This window comes from Zalophus californianus, chromosome 3 (assembly GCF_009762305.2).
Source record: "Zalophus californianus isolate mZalCal1 chromosome 3, mZalCal1.pri.v2, whole genome shotgun sequence".
NCBI lineage: Eukaryota > Metazoa > Chordata > Mammalia > Carnivora > Otariidae > Zalophus > Zalophus californianus.
The window spans coordinates 33,926,077-33,945,630 of NC_045597.1; the positions used below are offsets into that span (position 1 = coordinate 33,926,077).

Here is a 19,554-nt window from a genome sequence, read left to right on the forward strand (position 1 = left end):
AATGCAGATAATAACTACCTCATGAGTTGGGAGAATTACATAATACAAAGGGCCCGCTTAAGGAGGTATCCAGTGCAGATCCTGACACACTCAGCTGGTCAGGTCAATAAGTACTAGCACTAGTAGTATCAAGAGACTAATAATACTAGTAATAGTAAAAAAAGTTACACAGAAAAAAGCTTAGGGGTTTTAACTGACTACAGGTTCAATAGTAGTGAATACTTTGATGAGGATGACAACTATTTAGGTGAGTTCTAAGTAGTTCTAGAACCCCATTTTTAGAGACCCATGGGCAGATGAGAATGCATCTATGCATTCGTGGCCAGGTGATAAAGAGTTGAGAAATCAAATCACATGAAAAGCAAATGACTTTGCGACGCGCCTTGGGTAAATTCCTTAAAAACAAAAACAAATACTTTATCAAAGTATGATTGGTGTACAAAAAGTTGTATATACCTAATGTATATAACTTGATGAGTTTAGAAGGAATTCCTCTTAAATATATCACTTCCTTTAATCCTCTCTGTAACTCATTAGGTACATATAATTATCCCAGTTTTCAGTTTATTTTATTTATTTATTTTTTATTATCCCAGCTTAAAGATGAGGAACTAAGGCTCAGGGAGGTTAAGTGGTCACACATCTAGGAAGAAGTGGCACTGGAATAGGAAGCTGGAATATGGGCATAGAAAATGTTCATAAAATGTCCAAGGGATAAAATCAAATTAGGATTCAATTGAAGGACAGTCTATAAAATAACTGACATGTACTCTTTGAAAAAAACCATCAATGTCATAAAAGACAAAGAATGATTGAGGAACTATTCTAGATTAAAGGAGATTTAAGAGATAGAACAAGTGAATGCAATGAATAATTGGAGATTTTCTTGGCATAAAGGCCATGATTGGGACAATTGCTGAGATCTGAATAAGGTCTTTAGATTAGATAATTGTGTTGTATCAATGTTAATTTCCTGATTTTGATAATTATCCTGTGCTTCTGTGAAAGAATGTTGTTTTTAGGAGATGTTCATTGAAACATTTGGCAGGGAAAGGAAATCATATCTTCAAAAGTATTCTCAAAGGTTCAGAACAGCAACACCCCCACCAACAAAAAGAGGTGGGGGAAGGATAAAGCAAATGTGATGAAATGTTAACATTTGGAGAATCTGGGTAAGGGATAAATGAGAATTATTTGCATTATTCTTGCAACTTCTCTGTAAATTCAAAAAGTTTCAAAGAATTAAAAAATAGGTAGGGTGATGAAAAAATAATAAATTTAGGAGGAAATACTCCGTGGACAATTGGTAAAGTGGGATTGAAAGTAGAAGACTCCAAGTATTTATAGAGGCTACAGAATTTGAAAGTCATATGTGATAACAATTGTTTCATTCCTTTTGTCCATTTTCTCAGAAAAATACTTATCATCCTTTAGAATGTTTAAAAAATATATAGTTGTACTAACTTAGATTTTACCAACACCTTTTTCCCAAAGTGATGAAGACTTTTCAAATAAATTTATTGTTTTTTAAATTTTATTTACTTTTTATTTCATCATCATCATTGTTATTATTTAAAGATTTTATTTATTTATTTATTTGAAAGAGAGCACAAGTGCAGGGAGGGGCGAGCGTGAGGAAGAAGCAGACTCCCCGCTGAACAGGGAGCCTGATGTGGGGCTCGATTCCAGGACCCCAGGACCACGACCTGAGCTGAAGGCAGACTCTTAACCAGCTGAGCCACCCAGGTGCCCCTATTTTATTATTTTTTTTCCAAAGTAGGCTCCATGCCCAATGTGGGGCTCAAACTCATGACCCCAAGATCATGAGTTGCACATTCTACCGACTGAGCCAGCCAGGCCCCCATGATCAAATTAAAACTTAGTTTTCACTGATTTGGGAGAAACAAGTTCTATACATTTGAACAGAGACCAGAAAGGTATCTCAGGAGGAGAAAGGATAAAAAAAGGGGATTTCACACTGTATCACATATGAATATACAGATCTCCTTAAAAAATAAAAAAATCTGGGGTGCCTGGCTGGCTCAGTTGGTAGAGCATGTGACTCTTGATCTCAGAGTCAGGAGTTCAAGCCCCGTGTTGGGCAGAGAGCTTCCTTAAAATAAATAAAATACACACATAGATAAATCTTTAATGCTGTGGAGATGTGAGGGGCTCAATGAATAGCTTCTTTCTTCCCAGGCAGGGTCTGAACAAATAGGTTAGGAAAACAAAAGTGGTGGGCAGAGATTTAAAATATCATCTTTCTTATTATTAAATGCTATATTGGAGGAAGTCTTTCAACGTGAAGGCCAAGTGAGGCTTCAGCCCTTACCTCTCTCCCTACTGGGTCTGACTTACCCGTTCAGCCACAAGGTGATGATTGTGACTTAGAAGAGGTACAGGGAACTGTTCTGGGAATAGGCTGGTTCTTCTGTAGGAAAAAAAAAATGGAAAGGGGGAGGAAAGGGATACAAGCACTGTCCCTTGAATAAAACGTACCAATCAGGAGGTGGAAAGAGGCAAGACTCCTTGAGGAAATTCCTCCTTGTGAAAGACATGGAGATGGGGTGGCAGGAGGGCAAGGGAAGATACATTTATTTCTCTGTGACGCTTTTTTCCTCAAAGAAGAACAGAGAAAAACAAAACAAAACAGGAGGCTCATGATTGAACATTGAGGAATGACTATCCAAGGGGCAGAGGGTTTAGACGGAAGTAGTGAGAGATGAAAGCTTAGAAATTCAGTCATAGGAGGTGTAGTAAGCACTTTTTGGGAAGAGAGTCTTAATTTGGTGGTTTAGGCAGAAACCAGATGGCAAGGGGTAACTGAGAATGAAGGAGGTTCTCCTTTCGGGTTTTCCCTTCCTTTGTCCTATCCTCACATGTGGGTATTCGTCAGTATCTTGCCTCTGGCGCTCTGCATTTTGTACTCTGCATTCCTCTGGACCCTCACACGCCTACCCATGGACCTTGATATAAAGTAAAGAGTGCAAGTATAATGGTGCTAGTTTGGAAGGGAGAAACACCTCTTCTTTTGAGATCAGGACAGAAAGAAGATGTAAAGATAAAGGGATTGAATAATGACCTTGTTTTTCTGGGTAACACGGGAGAAAGAGTATCCAATTAGTTAATAATTTTTTTTTTTTCTGCCACAGACTTTGTTTTCCCCAAAATTCCTATGTTGAAACCCAATTCCCAGTGTTTTGGTATTTAGAGGTGGGGCTTTGGGGAGGTGACTAGGTCATGAGGGTCAAACTTTCATGTATATGGTTAGTGCCCTTATAAAAGAGACACCAGAGAGCTCCCTAAACCCTTCTGCTGGTGAGGACACAGCAACAACACACAGCTACCCATGAACCAAGAAGTGGGACTCCACCAGACTTTGAATTTCCTGGTGCCTTGATCTTGGACTTCCCAGCCGCCAGAACGGAAAAATAAATTTCTGGTATTTATAAGCCAGTGTGGATGGTATTTTGTTATAGCAGCCCAAATGGACTAAGGCATTTTTCCAAACAAAATGCAATATGAAGGAAAAAAATTGGAAAGCAAATGCCATGTTCCCTCTTTCCTTCCTTTCTTCCTACCATTCAACACAATTTGCAGGGGCAATTTTTCTGTGCCTGGCACTGTGCTAGGTGCTGGGGATACAGCAGTGTCAGATAAGATTGTCTGCTTTCACGGTATGTATATTCTATTTAGGAGGGACAGGCTATGAACAAATAAAAAAATAAATAAGAATTTCCGATATTGCTCTAAAGTAAAACAGAGATGGAATATAGAGTGGCAGGTATGTATGTGAGGAGGAAGGGACTGAACCCTAAGCTTCAAAATAGGAATTTAAGGAATTATATGTCTACATATTGAGTAAATTAAAAAACTGGGTGGCTCAGTTGGTTAAGCGACTGCCTGCGGCTCAGGTCATGATTCCGGAGTCCGGGGATCGAGTCCCGCGTCGGGCTGCCTGCTCAGCAGGAAGTCTGCTTCTCCCTCTGACCCTCCCCCCTCTCATGCTCTCTCTCTCTCTCTCAAATAAATAAATAAATAAATAAAATCTTTAAAAAAAACCTTGTATTTAAAAAATTAAATGCAAGACTATTTATAAGAGCAAAGAAAATCATATCAACATCTGAATAGTTCTGCCAAAACCACTTCCTCCTGATTCTGTAAAACCAAAACAAATCAGTATCAGGGTTTTTCTTAAACACTCAATTCACCTGTCTGCATGAATATTTGCTAGAACAATCACATGCTAAATTTTATTTCACCTTTATTGAAACAACAGGTACACAATGAACCTGTGACTTAGGAACCCACGTGGAGATGTGGGGTATTTGGCCATATAATTTATTTTGATCAATGCATACACTTTAATCAAACTAGATGGAAACTGGACTGTTAATTCTACAATTAATTAAAATACATACATATTTGGGGGACCTGGCTGGCTTAGCAGAGCATGTGACTCTTGATCTTGGGGTTGTGAGTTCAAGCCACCCATTGGGTAGAGAGATTACTTAAAAATAAAGTCTTAAAAAAAAGGAAATACATATGTATTTGTGAGCATTCAGCACCACATGAGTAAAGACATGGCTGTTTTCCCTGCCTGTCCACAGATTCATTGATAAAACCATCCTCTATTAAGTATTCACGTGTAAGGTGTTGACCTACGCTCTGAGGATACCAGCAGTAAATATGCCACCCTAAAGATTTTTGCCCTCCTCGAGTTTGCTCTAATGGACATAGTGTCTTATCTTTTAGTCACCAAAGGTAATAGGAATGAGATAAATGTTTTCATTATTTGTTCTAGGTCCTTACGGTCATAGCTCTGTTCTAGCTCCAGGTGAAGGCCTTTTGGGGGGAAAGCGCTTTTTAAAACTTATAAAACACTAGAAAGAAGAAAATAAAAGTGGAGTTCACATTTTACGGAGCAGACAGTATGTTCCTGGAACTGTACTAGTAACCAGTAATGATAATGATCCAATCACACCAATAATAGCAAATCAAGATGATCGTACCAGAAATAAATGGAAAGAACTGGGAATAAAAGAGGCAGAAGATTTATGACTCTGAGTGCAGTACTGCAGAGAAGTGAGGAGAGTAATGAGAGAGAAGTCATCAGCAGTGTAGAATGTCTAAACACATTTAAGAGCACAATTTTTAATGTTAGTGACATTTCAGCTATATAACATGAACCACTTGCTAATGAAAGCACTCACAGATGGTGTTTAAGGAATTACAAATGTTATGAACTTTGAAGGTTTAGGGGATAGGTATTTAATTTTAGATTCTCAATAAATGTTTTAATTGTTCTATAGTTATTAAACAGAGGATAAAGCATGATTAGATAGAGAAAACATATATTCAATAAATACCAGATACAAAGTAACAGAGCAAAGAAGATACAAACACCGACTCATTCTTACTCAGGTACCAATTTATTAACAAAAGGAAATAAAAAAGAGAAATTTCTTAAGAAAAAGAAAGGGCAAAAAAAAAAAAGGCAAGATGAAGGAGGGAGGAAGGAAGGGAAGGAGAGAGAGGAGAAAACTTAATAGCCCCATGGAGTATTTTGTAGTACGTTCCTGAAAATGATGTCAATGGGAATATATACTGGTATAAATAAATCCCATTACTATGAAGACAATGTTTGTAAGATGATTAAAATGACTTATACTTCCATTGTGTTTAGTTTTTTAAATTCTTTAAAGATTTTTTAGTTTGGGGCGCCTGGGTGGCTCAGTTGGTTAAGCGACTGCCTTCGGCTCAGGTCGTGATCCTGGAGTCCAGGGATCAAGTCCCACATCGGGCTCCCTGCTCAGCGGGGAGTCTGCTTCTCCCTCTGACCCTCTTCCCTCTCGTGCTTTCTATCTCTCATTCTCTCTCTCTCAAATAAATAAAATCTAAAAAAAAAGATTTTTTAGTTTTTTTTTTTTTCGAGAGAGGCGTGCGCACTAGTTGGGGAGGGGCAGGGAGGGAAGAAGACTCCCCACTGAGCAGGGAGCCTGATGTGGGACTCCATTCCAGGACCCTGCGATCATGACCTGAGCTGAAGGCGGACGCATTTCCATTGTATTTAAATGATATAGGGAAGAAATGAGGTACACTCTTCTTTTTTTTTTTTTAAGTAGGCCCCACACCAAGAGTGTAGCCTGACAGGGCGCTTGAGCTCACAATTCTGAGATGGAGACCTGAGCAGAGATCATGAGTCCAATGCTTAACAAACTGAGCCATCTAGGCACCCTCCACTCTTCTTTTTTAAGAGGGTTGTTAGATCATTAGAAGTCTCATGACAAAATCACGTTACAATAGGAACATTGGAAATAAATGAAATACCCCTTGTGTAGCTGGCTGGTATGGGGAGTGAAGCTTTGTGGCCCATAAGAATAAAGTAGTCCTCTGCCAGTGAAACTATAAAATCACCAATTACTGGATTAGAGCTGATATGCAAAATCTGCTGGAAGGCAGGTTCACGGGTTCACAGGCTCCCAGAACAGAAGGACTAGAATGTAAACGGATGTGAGAAATTAGCCCAGCTAAGGAGATGTAGTAATGGCAGCGATGGGGTCAGGACTGGCAATCTGAGACCTATAAAATAATCTGTATGTCAATGCCCATCCTAGTATGTGGAGGGCAATGGTTTGGAAAGATTTTTTTTTTTTTCTTTTTAAAGAACTACATTTAGGGGCGCCTGGGTGACTCAGTCGGTTAAGCATCTGCCTTCTGCTCTAGTTGTAATCCCGGGGTCCTGGGACCCAGCCCCATATCCGGGTCCCCGCTCAGAGGGGACTCTGCTTCCCCCTTTTCCTCTGCCCCTCTCCCCAGTTCGTCCTCCCTCTCTCTCAGATGAATAAATAAAATCTTTAAAAAAAAAAAGACCTACATTTAAAAAAACAAAGGAAAAACCAAAAAACCAACCAAACAAAAACAAAAACCCCTGAGAACTAAAAACAAAGAAACTCCTACACTTTGTGTCATGACCCGAGGTCTCTTGTAATGCGTGTGTATAGCGGAAGCCTGAGATCTAAAGCACGAGGAGGAGCACCCCGGGACTGGAGGATGCAGTTTTCTGGGCAGAGAAAGCAAAGCAGCATGTGGTGAAAACCCTGAGAAATGAAAGAGCTGGGAGAGAATAAGGAACTGTGAAAAGGTCACGGAGTAACGTAGGGAGTAGCTCAAGAGGAGTTTGAAAGCACGCGGGCTTTGCACTCTTGGGGCGTCAGCAGGGGCGCTGGAATCAGTCGGCTCGCGCCTTGCAGCCCACCGAGCGCGTCTCTGCGCCTCTGTCGGGGTGTGATGCTGGCCCCCGTGGGAATATTTACTGCAGCCCACCGTGGAAATCTGGGTCTTACCAAATTCCGGTCTTCCCCCCTCCCCCAGAAGCCGCCTGTTAAACATTCACGACCACACCATTCATACTGTAACAGACACTTAAAAATTAAAAGGGTAAACTTCTCTTGCGTTTTTTTCTACAATTAAAAAAAAAATGTCGAAGACCTGGCCGAGGTTTTACCATTGCACATGCTAAGTACAGGGTGATAGAGTAAAATTAGAGTGTTTAATAAATCGTATGGTAGCAAGAGTATAATACAAGTTTTTACAAATATTTAGAAGTCATGACCAACAATCTTCCCACCATCCCTGGCTTTACATGGAAGGAAACTGTAGTGATAAATTAACTGAAGGGTTTTTAACGCATTTCCCTAAAAGGGCGAAGCTGATAGTCAAGGTTTTTGATCAACTTCTAACATTTCTTTTCATTTTTGGGAGTTCATGTTTTGATTATTCGTGTGTGTGTTAAGATTTCATTTACTTATTTGACAGAGTGTGAGAGAGCACGAACAGGGGGAGCGGCAGGCAGAGGGAGAAGCGGACTCCCCTGCCAAGCAGGGAGCCCAATGCGGGACTCGATCCCAGGATGCTGGGATCATGACCTGAGCCAAGGGCAGATGCTCAACCGGCTGAGCCACCCAAGCGCCCCCTGTTTTGATTATTTGAAGGACAGATTGCAATTAATATTTTCTCTGCTCTTAATCCATTTATCCACAGGAGAGGGCATTTTAGAAACTTAAAAACAATATCTACACCTTTACTCTTTTTCTGTGCTTGAAACTACTTAATAGTTTTTATGAAGCTGTCAGCAATAAGGAATACAACTGCTACATGCTGTGGAATTGGATGATTTATCAGAGCTTAAAACTTTCCCCCCTAGTAAGCAGTACATAAGCATTTCCATTATTAAAAGAAAAGGAACACTTTATATTGTATCTGGGTTAAAAGGATGGTCATTTTTATTCTATTCCACCTCATTCCATTTAGGACAATATGTTAGATTCTAAACTGCTTCATACAGTTTGGAGACTATTAGTCACAGAATTGAATGTATTAGGTAGTGTTACGTGTTTGAATTGGGAAGTGCTCAACTATAAAATAAGAAAAATAAAAGTAAAGCGCAAAAGACAAAATAATGTATCAACATGTGCTTAAAAGAAATTTATGAAGATTTTTCTAAACTACAGATATTCTCCTTCCACATAACGGAAGCATGACCTACTTCTTGTATAAGAACTAAAACTGGCTAAATTTAGGAATAGTTTTGAGATCTATAGAGTGGGGGTAATAAAATATATATTTTTATCCATCTACTTAGAAGTATTTACCTTAATAATGTTATGCCAACACAGCAGTCTTTTTAATTTAAATGTATTTTTATTTATTATTGAAGTATGACATACAATGTTCTATTAGTTTCAGGTGTACGACACAGTGATTTGACATTTCTCTATCTTACTTGATGTTCACCATCTGTCACCATACGATGTTATTACAATATTATTGACTAGGTTTCCTTTGCTGTACTTTTCATCTTCATGACTTATTTATTTCATAACTGGAAGTTTGTACCTCTTAATCCCCTTCACCTATTTTACCCAGCCCTCAACCTACCTCCTCCCTGGCAGCCACCAGTTTGTCCTCTGTATTTAAAAGTCTGTTTGTTCATTTGTTTTGTTTTATATTCCACATGTAAGAGACATCGTATGGTATTTGCCTTTCTCTGACTTATTTCACTTAGCCTAATAGGTCCATCCATGTTGCTGCAAATAGCAGGCTTTCATTCTTTTCTATGGCTGAGTAATATTCCCTTATATATGTATACACCACATCTTTACCCATTCATCTATCAATGGACACTTGGGCTGCTTCCATATCTTGGCTATTGTAAATAATGCTGCAATAAACATAGGGGTGTGTATACCTTTTTGAATCAGATTTTTTTGTTTTTTTTGGGGGGGTAAAAACCCCATTGTGGAGTTACTGAGTCAAATGGTATTTCTATTTTTTAATTAATTCTTTGGTATTTCTATTTTTAATTTTTTGAGGAGCCTCTATATTGTTTTCCACAGTGGTTGCACCAATTTGTATTCCCACCAAAAGTGCACGAGGGTCCCCTTTTCTCTACAACCTACCCAACACTTGTTATTTCTTTTTTTTTTTTTTTGACAATAGCCATTCTGACAGGTGTGAGGTGATATCTCATTGTGGTTTTGATTTGCATTTTCCTGATGATTAATGATGTTGAGCATCTTTTCATGTGTTTTTGGCCATCTTATGTCTTTTTTTGAAAAATGTCTACTCAGGTCTTCTGCCCAATTTTTAATTGGAATTTTTTTGTGTGTGTTGAATTGTAAAAGTTGTTTTTTGTTTTTTTTTAGGTAGGTTCTATGCCCAGCATGGAGCCCAACTCGGGGATTGAACTCATAACCCTGAGATCAAGACTTAAACTGAGATCACAAGTTGTACACTTAACTGACTGAGCCATCCAGGCACCCTGAGCTGTGTAATGTTCTTTAAAAAAGAATTGGATGTCAACCCCTTCCATGGTAGTCTTTACAGTTAAGATAATTGCCAGGGGTAACTGAGTGGCTCAGTTGGTTAAGCATCCAACTCTTCATCTCAGCTCACATCTTGATCTTGGGGTCATGAGTTCAAGTCCCATGTTGGGTTCCACGTTGGGTGAGGAGACTACTTAAAAAAAAAAAAAGTTAAGATAATTCTGGGAACTTGCCTATGGTTCACCATAGTTTTCTAGTCCTAAATTGCAATTTATCTGCTATTCCAGATAAACTCATTTTGTTGGTTTTAAAAAAAAAAAGAAAGAAAATATAATTCTGAACTTCTAGTCTATGAAGGCAACAAGTGAAACACCTTTGGCAACTACTGCAAAAAATTTTTTAAATTATGATCAATATAGTCAATAACTTAAAAATTTGCCAATGATGTACAATTTTATGATTAAAATGGTCATGATTGCATTAAATGAAAAATAAAATTATTCTCTATCTCATATGAAACCAATATTTAACATGGGTTTAGTAAAAAACAAGGCTCATCTATCTGGTTATTTAAAAATTTTGAATTAGGGGTGCCTGGGTGGCTCAGTCGGTTAGGCATCTGCCTTTGGCTAAGGTCATGATCCCGGAGTCCTGGGATTGAGCCCACCTTGGGCTTCCTGCTCAGTGGGGAGTCTGCTCCTCCCTTTCCCTCTGCCCCTTATCCCCACCTGTGCTCTCTCTCAAATAAATAAATCTCTTTAAAGAAATCAATACTCTGTCTCTCATGAATAAATAAATAAAAAGTTTAAAAAAAAATAAAAATTTTGAATTAAATTTATTGAAACATGGCATTATGTTTCATTAAATTATGTATCATTATGTGCTCTTAGCTTATACCTCAATTGCATTTTGTTCTGTTTTCAAGTTCATGACTTGTAAGTACTGTATATAAACTGTAGATTAAATTTTAAATAAAAAATCACAGTGTAAAGAAAAAGATTATTGTTCTGTGGAGAATGGTTTGGAGAGAGGCATGAGTAGATTTATGGAGGACAGTTAGAAGACTATTGACATAACTTAGGGAAGAGGGTACGAGGGCTTAAACTAAGGTTGACAGAAATTCACACACAGGAAATGAAATACAAAATATAAAATCAAAGAAGTTGAAATCGTCACAAAATCTTAAATTAGATTGAATATATCAGAGCTCATGATTTCCCCCCTCCATTTAAGAACACTTATTTCATAGCTCTGTCAATCAAAAAAGCCTACGAATAAGAAAGACCTAGAAACATTGGACATTTCCAATGGCCAGAATGTTCTACATTTTGGATTTAGTCAATTCCTTCTTCATGGTGTCATTCAGCTTGATCTATTTCTTGTTTTGCTTGTAGACTGACGTTAGATCTGAAGACTTGATTTGATTCAGGCTACATTTTTTTCCCCAAGGATACTGCAAAGGTGGTGTTTTCTACTTCACATTACATCACATCAATAGGCACGTAATTTTTGCTCACCCCACTTTTAGTGATGCTAAGGTTGATTAGAAAATTTAGGGGGTGCCTGGCTGGCTCAGACTGTAGAGAATATGACTCTTGATCTCAGGGTTGTGAGTTCGAGCCCCACGCTGGGTGTAGAGCCTACTTAAAAAATAAAAAAAATAAATAAAATTTAGGTGGTTATGGCTGATAGTAAGTTCCCTATTATCCTTGTATCTCATTGCTTTAGCATTCATTGGTGTTTGATGCCTGAATCATTTATTTCATCAGGGGTTACTAAGTAGTGATTTCCTGATTGTTTTTCTTTTTTTCTAAAATTAAAAAGGGGCGCCTGGGTGGCTCAGTTGTTGAGCATCTGCCTTCGGCTCAGGTCATGATTCCAGGGTCCTGGGATCGAGCCCCACATCGGGCTCCTCACTCTGCGGGAGGCCTGTTTCTCCCTCTCCCATTCCCCCTGCTTGTGTTCCCTCTCTCGCTGTGTCTATCTCTGTCAAGTGAAAAATAAAACCTTTAAAAAAACTAAAAAATAATAAAATTAAAACAAATTTTATTTATTTTTTAAGAGAGAGAGCAAGCTCACACGTGGTGGGGAGAGGGCAGAAGGAGAGGAGAGAGAGAATCCCAAGTAGGCTCCATGCTCAGGTCAGTGCAGAGACCATTGTGGGGCTTGATCCCATGATGATGAGATCATGACCTGAGCCAAAACCAAGAGTCTGATGTGGAACCAGATGCTTAACTGATTGAGCCACCCAGGTGCCCTTCTTTGTTCTTTTTAGACATCTTTATTAAACTACAATTGACATATAATAAACTGCACATTTAAAAAATGTGCAGTTTGGGGCACCTGGGTGGCTTGGTCGGTTAAGCGTCTGCCTTTGGCTCAGGTCATGATCCCAGCATCCTGGGATTGAGCCCTGCGTCGGGCTCTCCACTCAATGGGGAGTCTGCTTCTCCCTCTGTCCCTTCCCCCTGCTTGTGTTCTCTCTTGCTCTGTGCATACACTCTCTCAAATAAATAAAATCTTTTAAAAAAATGTACAATTTGATAAACATTGACACATGTAAACACCCATTAAACCATTACCACAAACAGTGAACATGTCTGTCTCCTCCTTTGTACCACCACTGTTTATTCTGCTCTTTTGTATATCTGGAAATTTTCATAATCAAAATTTTTGTAAAAAGGGGAAATATTTATGAGGCAGATCAACAAGGCTTGGTGACCGAATGCTTGGGAGTTAATGAAAGAAGGGTCTAGAATGATTCCTAGGTTCATGAGAGGAGTCACTGAGTAGGTGGTGGTACCATTTATTGAAACTGAGGGACTAGAGAAGAAACTTGAACTCATTTTTGTATATGTCAAGTTTGAGGTCACAGTAGGACATCCAAGTAGAGATGTCAAGTAAGCAGGTGTTAAATTAAAAGGAACAGTTTGGCCTAGAGGTAAAAATTTGGGAATATTGGCACATAGTAACTAAAGCCAGGGAGTAGAAATTATCAAGACATTAAGTACAGAATAGGAAAAAGATTTAAGGGGAAAAAGAAACTGAAAAATTCTCATGTTTTACGATCAGCTAGAAGAGGAGGAAGGAGGAAAATGATGAGTATACAGTATAGCAGAAGCCAAGGAGGAACAGGGAGAGAATCCTCCATCTGCACTGATCCTAGGGTCATAGTCTGTAGTTTTACTTTTTGTTCAAAATACATGATTTATACACCAGTAAGTGGGGGTATACTCTTGAAAGATGTCACCTTCAATGCATTAATAAAATTAAGTTTCTGAGCCTATAGAGCTGAGGTCTGGACTATGGACTCTTGTAAATCAACCAAAGTAAATGATATCTAGTGAGGACTCTTTGATAGCTAACTGGCTGGCTTTGTCGGGTGACCTCCAAGCCTCAGGAAATCTTTCCTTGAAGCATTTATAGTACTTACTACTTTCTAAAATAAGTGAGATTAAACTATATTTTTTCTCCCACCCTCCCCCCTTTTCTTTTTGCATATTCTTAGCCTCTCAAGATTTTAGAGTAAAAGGGCATCTGTCTCATTAATAGCTTCAACCTTCTCTAAGTGTGGGAATCTTGCTTTAAAATTTCTGATGGGTGATTATCCATTCACTGTCGGTGCAAGATAGTGAATTTGGAGTACTCTGAAATTCTTGTATCGAGGTTGATAAGAATAAACCTCTCCTCTGGTGTTTGAGACATCATAGAGTTCTTTTTCAAAGCCCCTTGAGAAAAGGGTGAGGACAAACAATTCAAAGTTTAAATGCCTTATACATTTTAGATTTTTCATGCTTGTTGAATGAATGCGTGAATTAACGCATAGAACATTCAGCTGGTTCTGCAAAGTTGACTATATACTATTAACTTAGAAAAGACTATTAGAAGAACATGGAATTCTTTCATGTCAGAATCCTTTATCACTGCAACATTATTATCTTTAGGAATAGATCTTATATCCATGGATTTTTCTTGAATGAAAATCCAACTATGCTAAGTCCTATATATATATATATATATATATATATATATATATATATATAGTTCACCCCCCCCCAAGAAAGCTGATAAATCAAGATTTTTCCCCATCCTTTCTATCTCACTGGGGTGGGGAGTGGGGATAGAAGCAGTAGAGTATACTGGAAAGAGCATGGCCGTTAGAATTAGTCTTGGTTCAGATCTACTTCTACTGTTTATTATGTGTCTGATCTTGGGCCATTAAGTTACTCTGAATCTCAGTTTCTTCATTGTAAAAATGAAGATAATGCTTACTTGGCAAAGTTACTGCGAAGATTAAGTTAATTAAGGAGTAGAAAGCATGTAATGCAGCAACTGGCTGATAGAATGAGCTTGATAATGGTAGCTATTACTCTAAATTTGGACGACATTTCATAAAACATTTAGCAAGGAAAAAAAGAATTTTATGTTAATTTTGTTTTTATTTATTTTTTAGTAAGAAAATGCCAAAGCCAGGAAAGGATATGATAAAGTTAGGAAGCAAGGAGATTCACAATAGCCAAGAGGTGGAAGCGACCCAGATATCCATCAAAGAATGAATGGCTAAGCAAAATGTGGTATACACATACCATGGACTATTATTCAGTCTTAAGTAAGATGGAAATTTTGACATATGCTACAACATGGATGAACCCTGAGGACATTATGCTAAGCGTAATAAGCCAGTCACCAAAAGGCAAATACTGTATGATTCCACTTACATGAAATCTAAAGTAGTCAAATTCATAGAAATAGAAGTATTTCCAGGGAGGGAAAAAGAGGAAAACAGAAGCTCCTGAATGAGTGTAGTTTCAGATTTGAAAGATGAAAAAGTCTGGAGATTTGCTGCACAATTACGTGAATATACTCAATACTACTGAACTGCATACTTAAAAATGAGTAAGACAGTAAATTTTATGTTATGTGTTTTTTACCATAAAAAAAAAGGAAGTGGTAAGGAGAAAAAAAAGTGAAAAAGTAAAGGTCTGGAAATTTGGAGAAAAGGCAAGGGTTGTAGTGACGTTAAGAAATGAGCTACAATAGATTGCATGATACTAAAACAAGCCCCATCTCTAATTTTTAAGACATTAATAAAATAAAAATTTATAGGTCAAATTCATCAAGTAAACATTTACTGCTTAAGTTCAAGGCACAGTGCTAGATACTAAGGACCAAAAAAAAGCGTTAAGAAACAATTCTTGCCTTCAAAGAAATGGACAAGTATAAACAATTATTGTAAAATATGGTAAACAGAATTAAAGAGATATAAAGTACAGAGAACTTAACACAGATTATTATGGTAGAACAGATAAAGCTTTCTGGAAGGAGTGACATCTGAATTAGAAACCCACAAAGGTCTTCCAAGAAGCTTTCATATCACAATCTATCAGGAGATAAAGGGTTGGGTGAAGGAGGCAACGGGATTAAGATGTACAAACTTCCAGTTATAAAATAAATACGTCCCTGGGATGTAATGTACAGCCGGGGAATATAGTCAATAATGCTGTATTAACTTCATATGGTGACAGAGGGTAACTAGACCTATCGAGGTGGTCATTTCATAACATATAAAAACATCAACTCACTATGTTGTACATCCGAAACTATTATGGTATGTCAAATATAATTCAATAAAAAAACAATCTAACTCTGAGATTTATTAATAGCTATTATGGTAAGAAATGATAGTAGGAACTTTTTTTTTTAACGTAATTACATCTAGAAATGAAAGGAAGAGGGAAGAAAATTAAGGATTTGGAGCGAGGAAGACTTCCTCAATTTCTTCATCACTGTAGTTTCTATTTCTTAAATGAGCTCCTAATTTTCCTACTTCTGTGCCCTTGTCCACACCATTACTTTAACCTGGATAATCAATCAGTATTCCTTTATATTAAAATATCATATAATAATGAACCGACTAAAGTAAATCATAAAATGCTTTCAGTTTTATAATTAGAGTTGAAAGTAAAATAAGACATTTTCTTCTATCATTTTAGAAGGAAACAAATTATGTCTACAAGTTAATTTAGTTTTAATGAATTATACACACATTCTGGATTTAAAATGCATGCCTAAGAAAGGTCATATTCACAAACCTTTGTTGCAGAAAATCATATGTTAGAAGATACTTAGCTAAATGGAACAAGGAGGGGGAATGGGATTAGGGTCTTCAGGCCAACGACAGATTTACAAGTATATATTACTATCAAAGGGGGAGATATTACTTATTACTTTTTCTGTTCTCTCACTCAACTAATAGTTCTGTACTATTGTGATTTTCAAAGAACACACTGAACAGATGGTATTCTTGTTTTGTATCTGCAAGGATAATCATCGATATCACTGGTTCTTCATTAGGATGCAGGGGGTGATTTTGCTACCCCAGGGGACAGGAGACATTTCTGGGTTATCACAACTGGGGGGGGTGCTACTGTCATCTAGTGGTGGAGGCCAGAGATGCTGGTAAACATCCTGCAATGCAAAGGGCTGCTCCCCACTCCCACCTGGAACAAAGGAATTACCCAGCCACTATGTTCAACAGTAGTTGAGAAAACCTGATACAGAAAAGTATATTTCTTTTTCTTTTCTTACTCTGTTTCCCTCCTTCCTCCTCTTCTTTAACTTTTATCTCTTGAATGAGAAATGGAATGTATTTTATGTTGAGAAAAAGAGAAAATGCTACTTTTTTTCCTCATTGACTAGAAATTTGGTCCATCCTGCTGCATCTGAATCAGCATTGTTTTCACCAATGTAATGAGAGACTTTCCACCAAATTTTTACTTGGCCAATAAAATAAGATTTTCTCCTCGATTTTATTGATTAATGATCATCTGAAGTATAAGGAAAAACAGCCCAAAGAAACAATCAGCAGGGGCGCTTGGGTGGCTCAGTTGTTAAGCAACTGTCTTCGGCTCAGGTCATGATCCCAGGACCCTGGGATCGAGCCCTGCATTGAGCCCCGCATTGGGCTCCCTGCTCTGTGGGAAGCCTGCTTCTCCCTCTCCCACTCCCCACTGCTTCTGTTCTCTCTCTCACTGTCTCTCTCTGTCAAATAAATAAATAAAATAAAATCTTGAACAAAAAAGAAACAATCAGCAATTCATATCCACCTACTTATGTGATATCTGACCAACATTACTGGGCATTTGTAGTGTCTTCTACTAGATTTCACAAATGATTCTAAATTTTAAAAAATGTACAGTGTCTTGGTATTTCTGTTATGACTTTTAAACCTAGTATTTATATAGTTAGAAAATATACTCACCAATATGACAATATTTAGCCAAATATTTATAAGCCACATACTTTAAAAATGCATTGAGAATTATGAAAGCTCTAAAATTTAAATCAGAAGAGTATATATTTATTTTGTAACAAAACAGATAAAACCAAATACAAAGCATACTACTGTTTGCACTTCATACATTTTGATTATCATGCTGAAATCTGTTAATTTAACATTCAGTTAAAATAAACTTTAGTCATTTAAAAAAATGCCAAGTACATGATTATGACAAACTTTCTGTTCATCAGAGAAAGAACTTCGGGAGTAAATAATGATAGAGCAAATCCATCCAAAACACTAGGTCTTCATATTTTCTTTCTTAGACCACTCTGGTGCTTCTTTTTTGGTCTGTTAAAAAAAAAAAGAAAAAAGAAAAAAGAAAAAAACCCCACAAAAATCAAGTAAAATGCTTATAAGGAAAATAAGAGAGGCAGTTCAGAGAACTAAGTACCTATATAATATTGGGGCTTTGTATGTAAAATTACAGTAAATAATTGCTTTTCTTAATTCAGAAAGATACTTTAGGGCAAAGGTTCTTCCTTTTGTCAGAAATAATCTCCCACCTGGTATGTCTGTAGAAAAAATATACATCTGTGTTTTCTGGCTCAAAGCCTGTATTTAACATATCATACATAGGTAAGTATTTATGAATTGATTTTATTTTCAAAGAGAATTATAAAAAAAATTGAAGACGTGGATCTTTTCATTTGTCTTATCTGTCTATATATGGATATTTATTCATGCAATGGATATTTACTAAAAAATTACTAGATCCAAATCACTGTACTTTGAGCTTCTGAATTGCTAAGTATTTACCAGAGAACTTCTTAGCTTTACTGCTCAATCATTTCAATCTAAAGAGAGCCTTGCTGTACATAGTAACAAAAAAGAGGGGAGGTGGACTGTTACAGAGATAGCACTCAGAACTTCTCACAGAAGGCACTGATTCCTATCAAAACGTCCTATTTTAATACAATATATTACAATAAATAAGCAGTTTACTTCTTTCCCACTTAGATCTGCTTCAAACTATGAAGGACCATATTTCTAAATATATGTATGTGTAGGCATATAGATAAGTATGACAGCTTGTAATTTTATCTTTTTTATATTGTTTTATAGTTGATCGTTGATGTACAAACTGTAGGAAGTGACTTCAATGATCAGCTCCTCTTGACCTTATTCATGGTTTGGCCAACTCCAATTACCACTAACTAAGCTGGTAGACTCTCCTCCACTCCCGAATCTTTACACTATGGCTCTAACTTGAGCTATAGATTCTTTCACAGGATGGTCTCCACGGGTGACTGAAATTCAGTATGTCAAATGAACTCTCCCAAACCTCCATAGTCTCTGTCTCGGTGAATAGTATCACACTTTATTCAGTAATCTCAACCAGAAATATTTGATTCTTCTTCATCTTAGATTTCTTCTTTTCACTTACTACATTCATTCTAAGCAGTCTAAAACTTAGCTTTTATTGAAATATCTTCTTAACTCATTCTGTTCCTATCTTGACAGCACTGGGCCTTCATTGTTTCTGGTTTGATTCCTGCAAGAGCTTCCTAATTCTGATCTGGCTCTCTCTTCAATTAATCATCCACAATTCTTCCAAGCTTATCTTTCTAAAGTGAAAATCTGTATTAAAACACTTCATATTTCCTTCTTAAAAAGAAAGTTCAAAGTCCTTAGTATTAAAGGGAAAAGAAAGGCTCCTGGCTGGTTCAGTCAGTGGAGCATGCAACTCTTGACCTCAGGGTGGAGCCTACTTAAAAAAAAAAGGTGGGGCACCTGGGCGGCTCAGTTGTTTAAGCGTCTGCCTTCGGCTCAGGTCATGATCCCAGGATCCTGGGATCGAGTCCCACTTCGGGCTCCCTGCTCAGTGGGGAGTCTGCTTCTCCCTCTACCTTTACCCCCTGCTCATGATCTCTCTCTCTCTCACTCTCTAATAAATAAATAAAATCTTAAAAAAAAAAAAAGAGGGACACCTGGGTGGCTCAGTTGGTTAAGCGCTTAAACATCTGCCTTCAGCTTAGATCATGATCCCAGGGTCCGGAGATTGAGTCCCACATCGGACTGCCTGCTGAGCAGGCAGTCTGCTTCTCCCTCTCCCTCTGCTGCTCTCTCTGTCAAATAAATAAAATCTTAAAAAAAAAATAAAATGCATAATATTAAAAAAAAAAGTCAAAGAAGCTTCCATGGCAAAATCAAGAAATCACTGGGAAGGCCAGATGCTGTCTGCTAAGAGAACTGAAAATTGGCAGAGGCCGGGCTCCTGGCTAGCTTAGAAGGTGGATCATGCAACTCTTGATCTTGGGGTTGTGAGTTCGAGCCCCATGTTGGGTGTAGAGATGACTTAAAAAAAAAAGTGGCGGGGTGCCTGGATGGCTCAGTTGGTTGAGTGTCTGTCTGAATCTTGGTTTCAGCTGAGGTCATGATCTCGGG

At 37.7% G+C, this 19,554-nt stretch overlaps 1 protein-coding gene across 8 annotated transcripts in view; it reads right to left on the reverse strand.

Annotated features, from left to right (window-relative positions):
* Window positions 1-19,554, reverse strand: part of PIBF1 (progesterone immunomodulatory binding factor 1) — a 231,456-nt gene that overhangs the window by 10,104 nt on the left and 201,798 nt on the right. For 3 of the 8 annotated variants that reach the window (XR_003519162.1, XM_027589900.1, XM_027589897.1), the window contains one exon: window positions 17,179-17,457. The exons of 1 other annotated variant lie outside the window; for it this stretch is intronic. Coding sequence is in view for 4 of the 7 variants with exons in the window: in XM_027589897.1 (XP_027445698.1) it covers window positions 17,407-17,457 (51 nt within the window). In the remaining 3 variants the exon portion in view is untranslated. Of the gene's footprint in view, window positions 1-10,620; window positions 11,471-17,178; window positions 17,458-19,554 lie in introns of those variants that run through there. 4 more of the 8 variants (XR_003519164.1, XM_027589899.1, XR_003519163.1 and 1 more) reach the window with 3 other exon arrangements.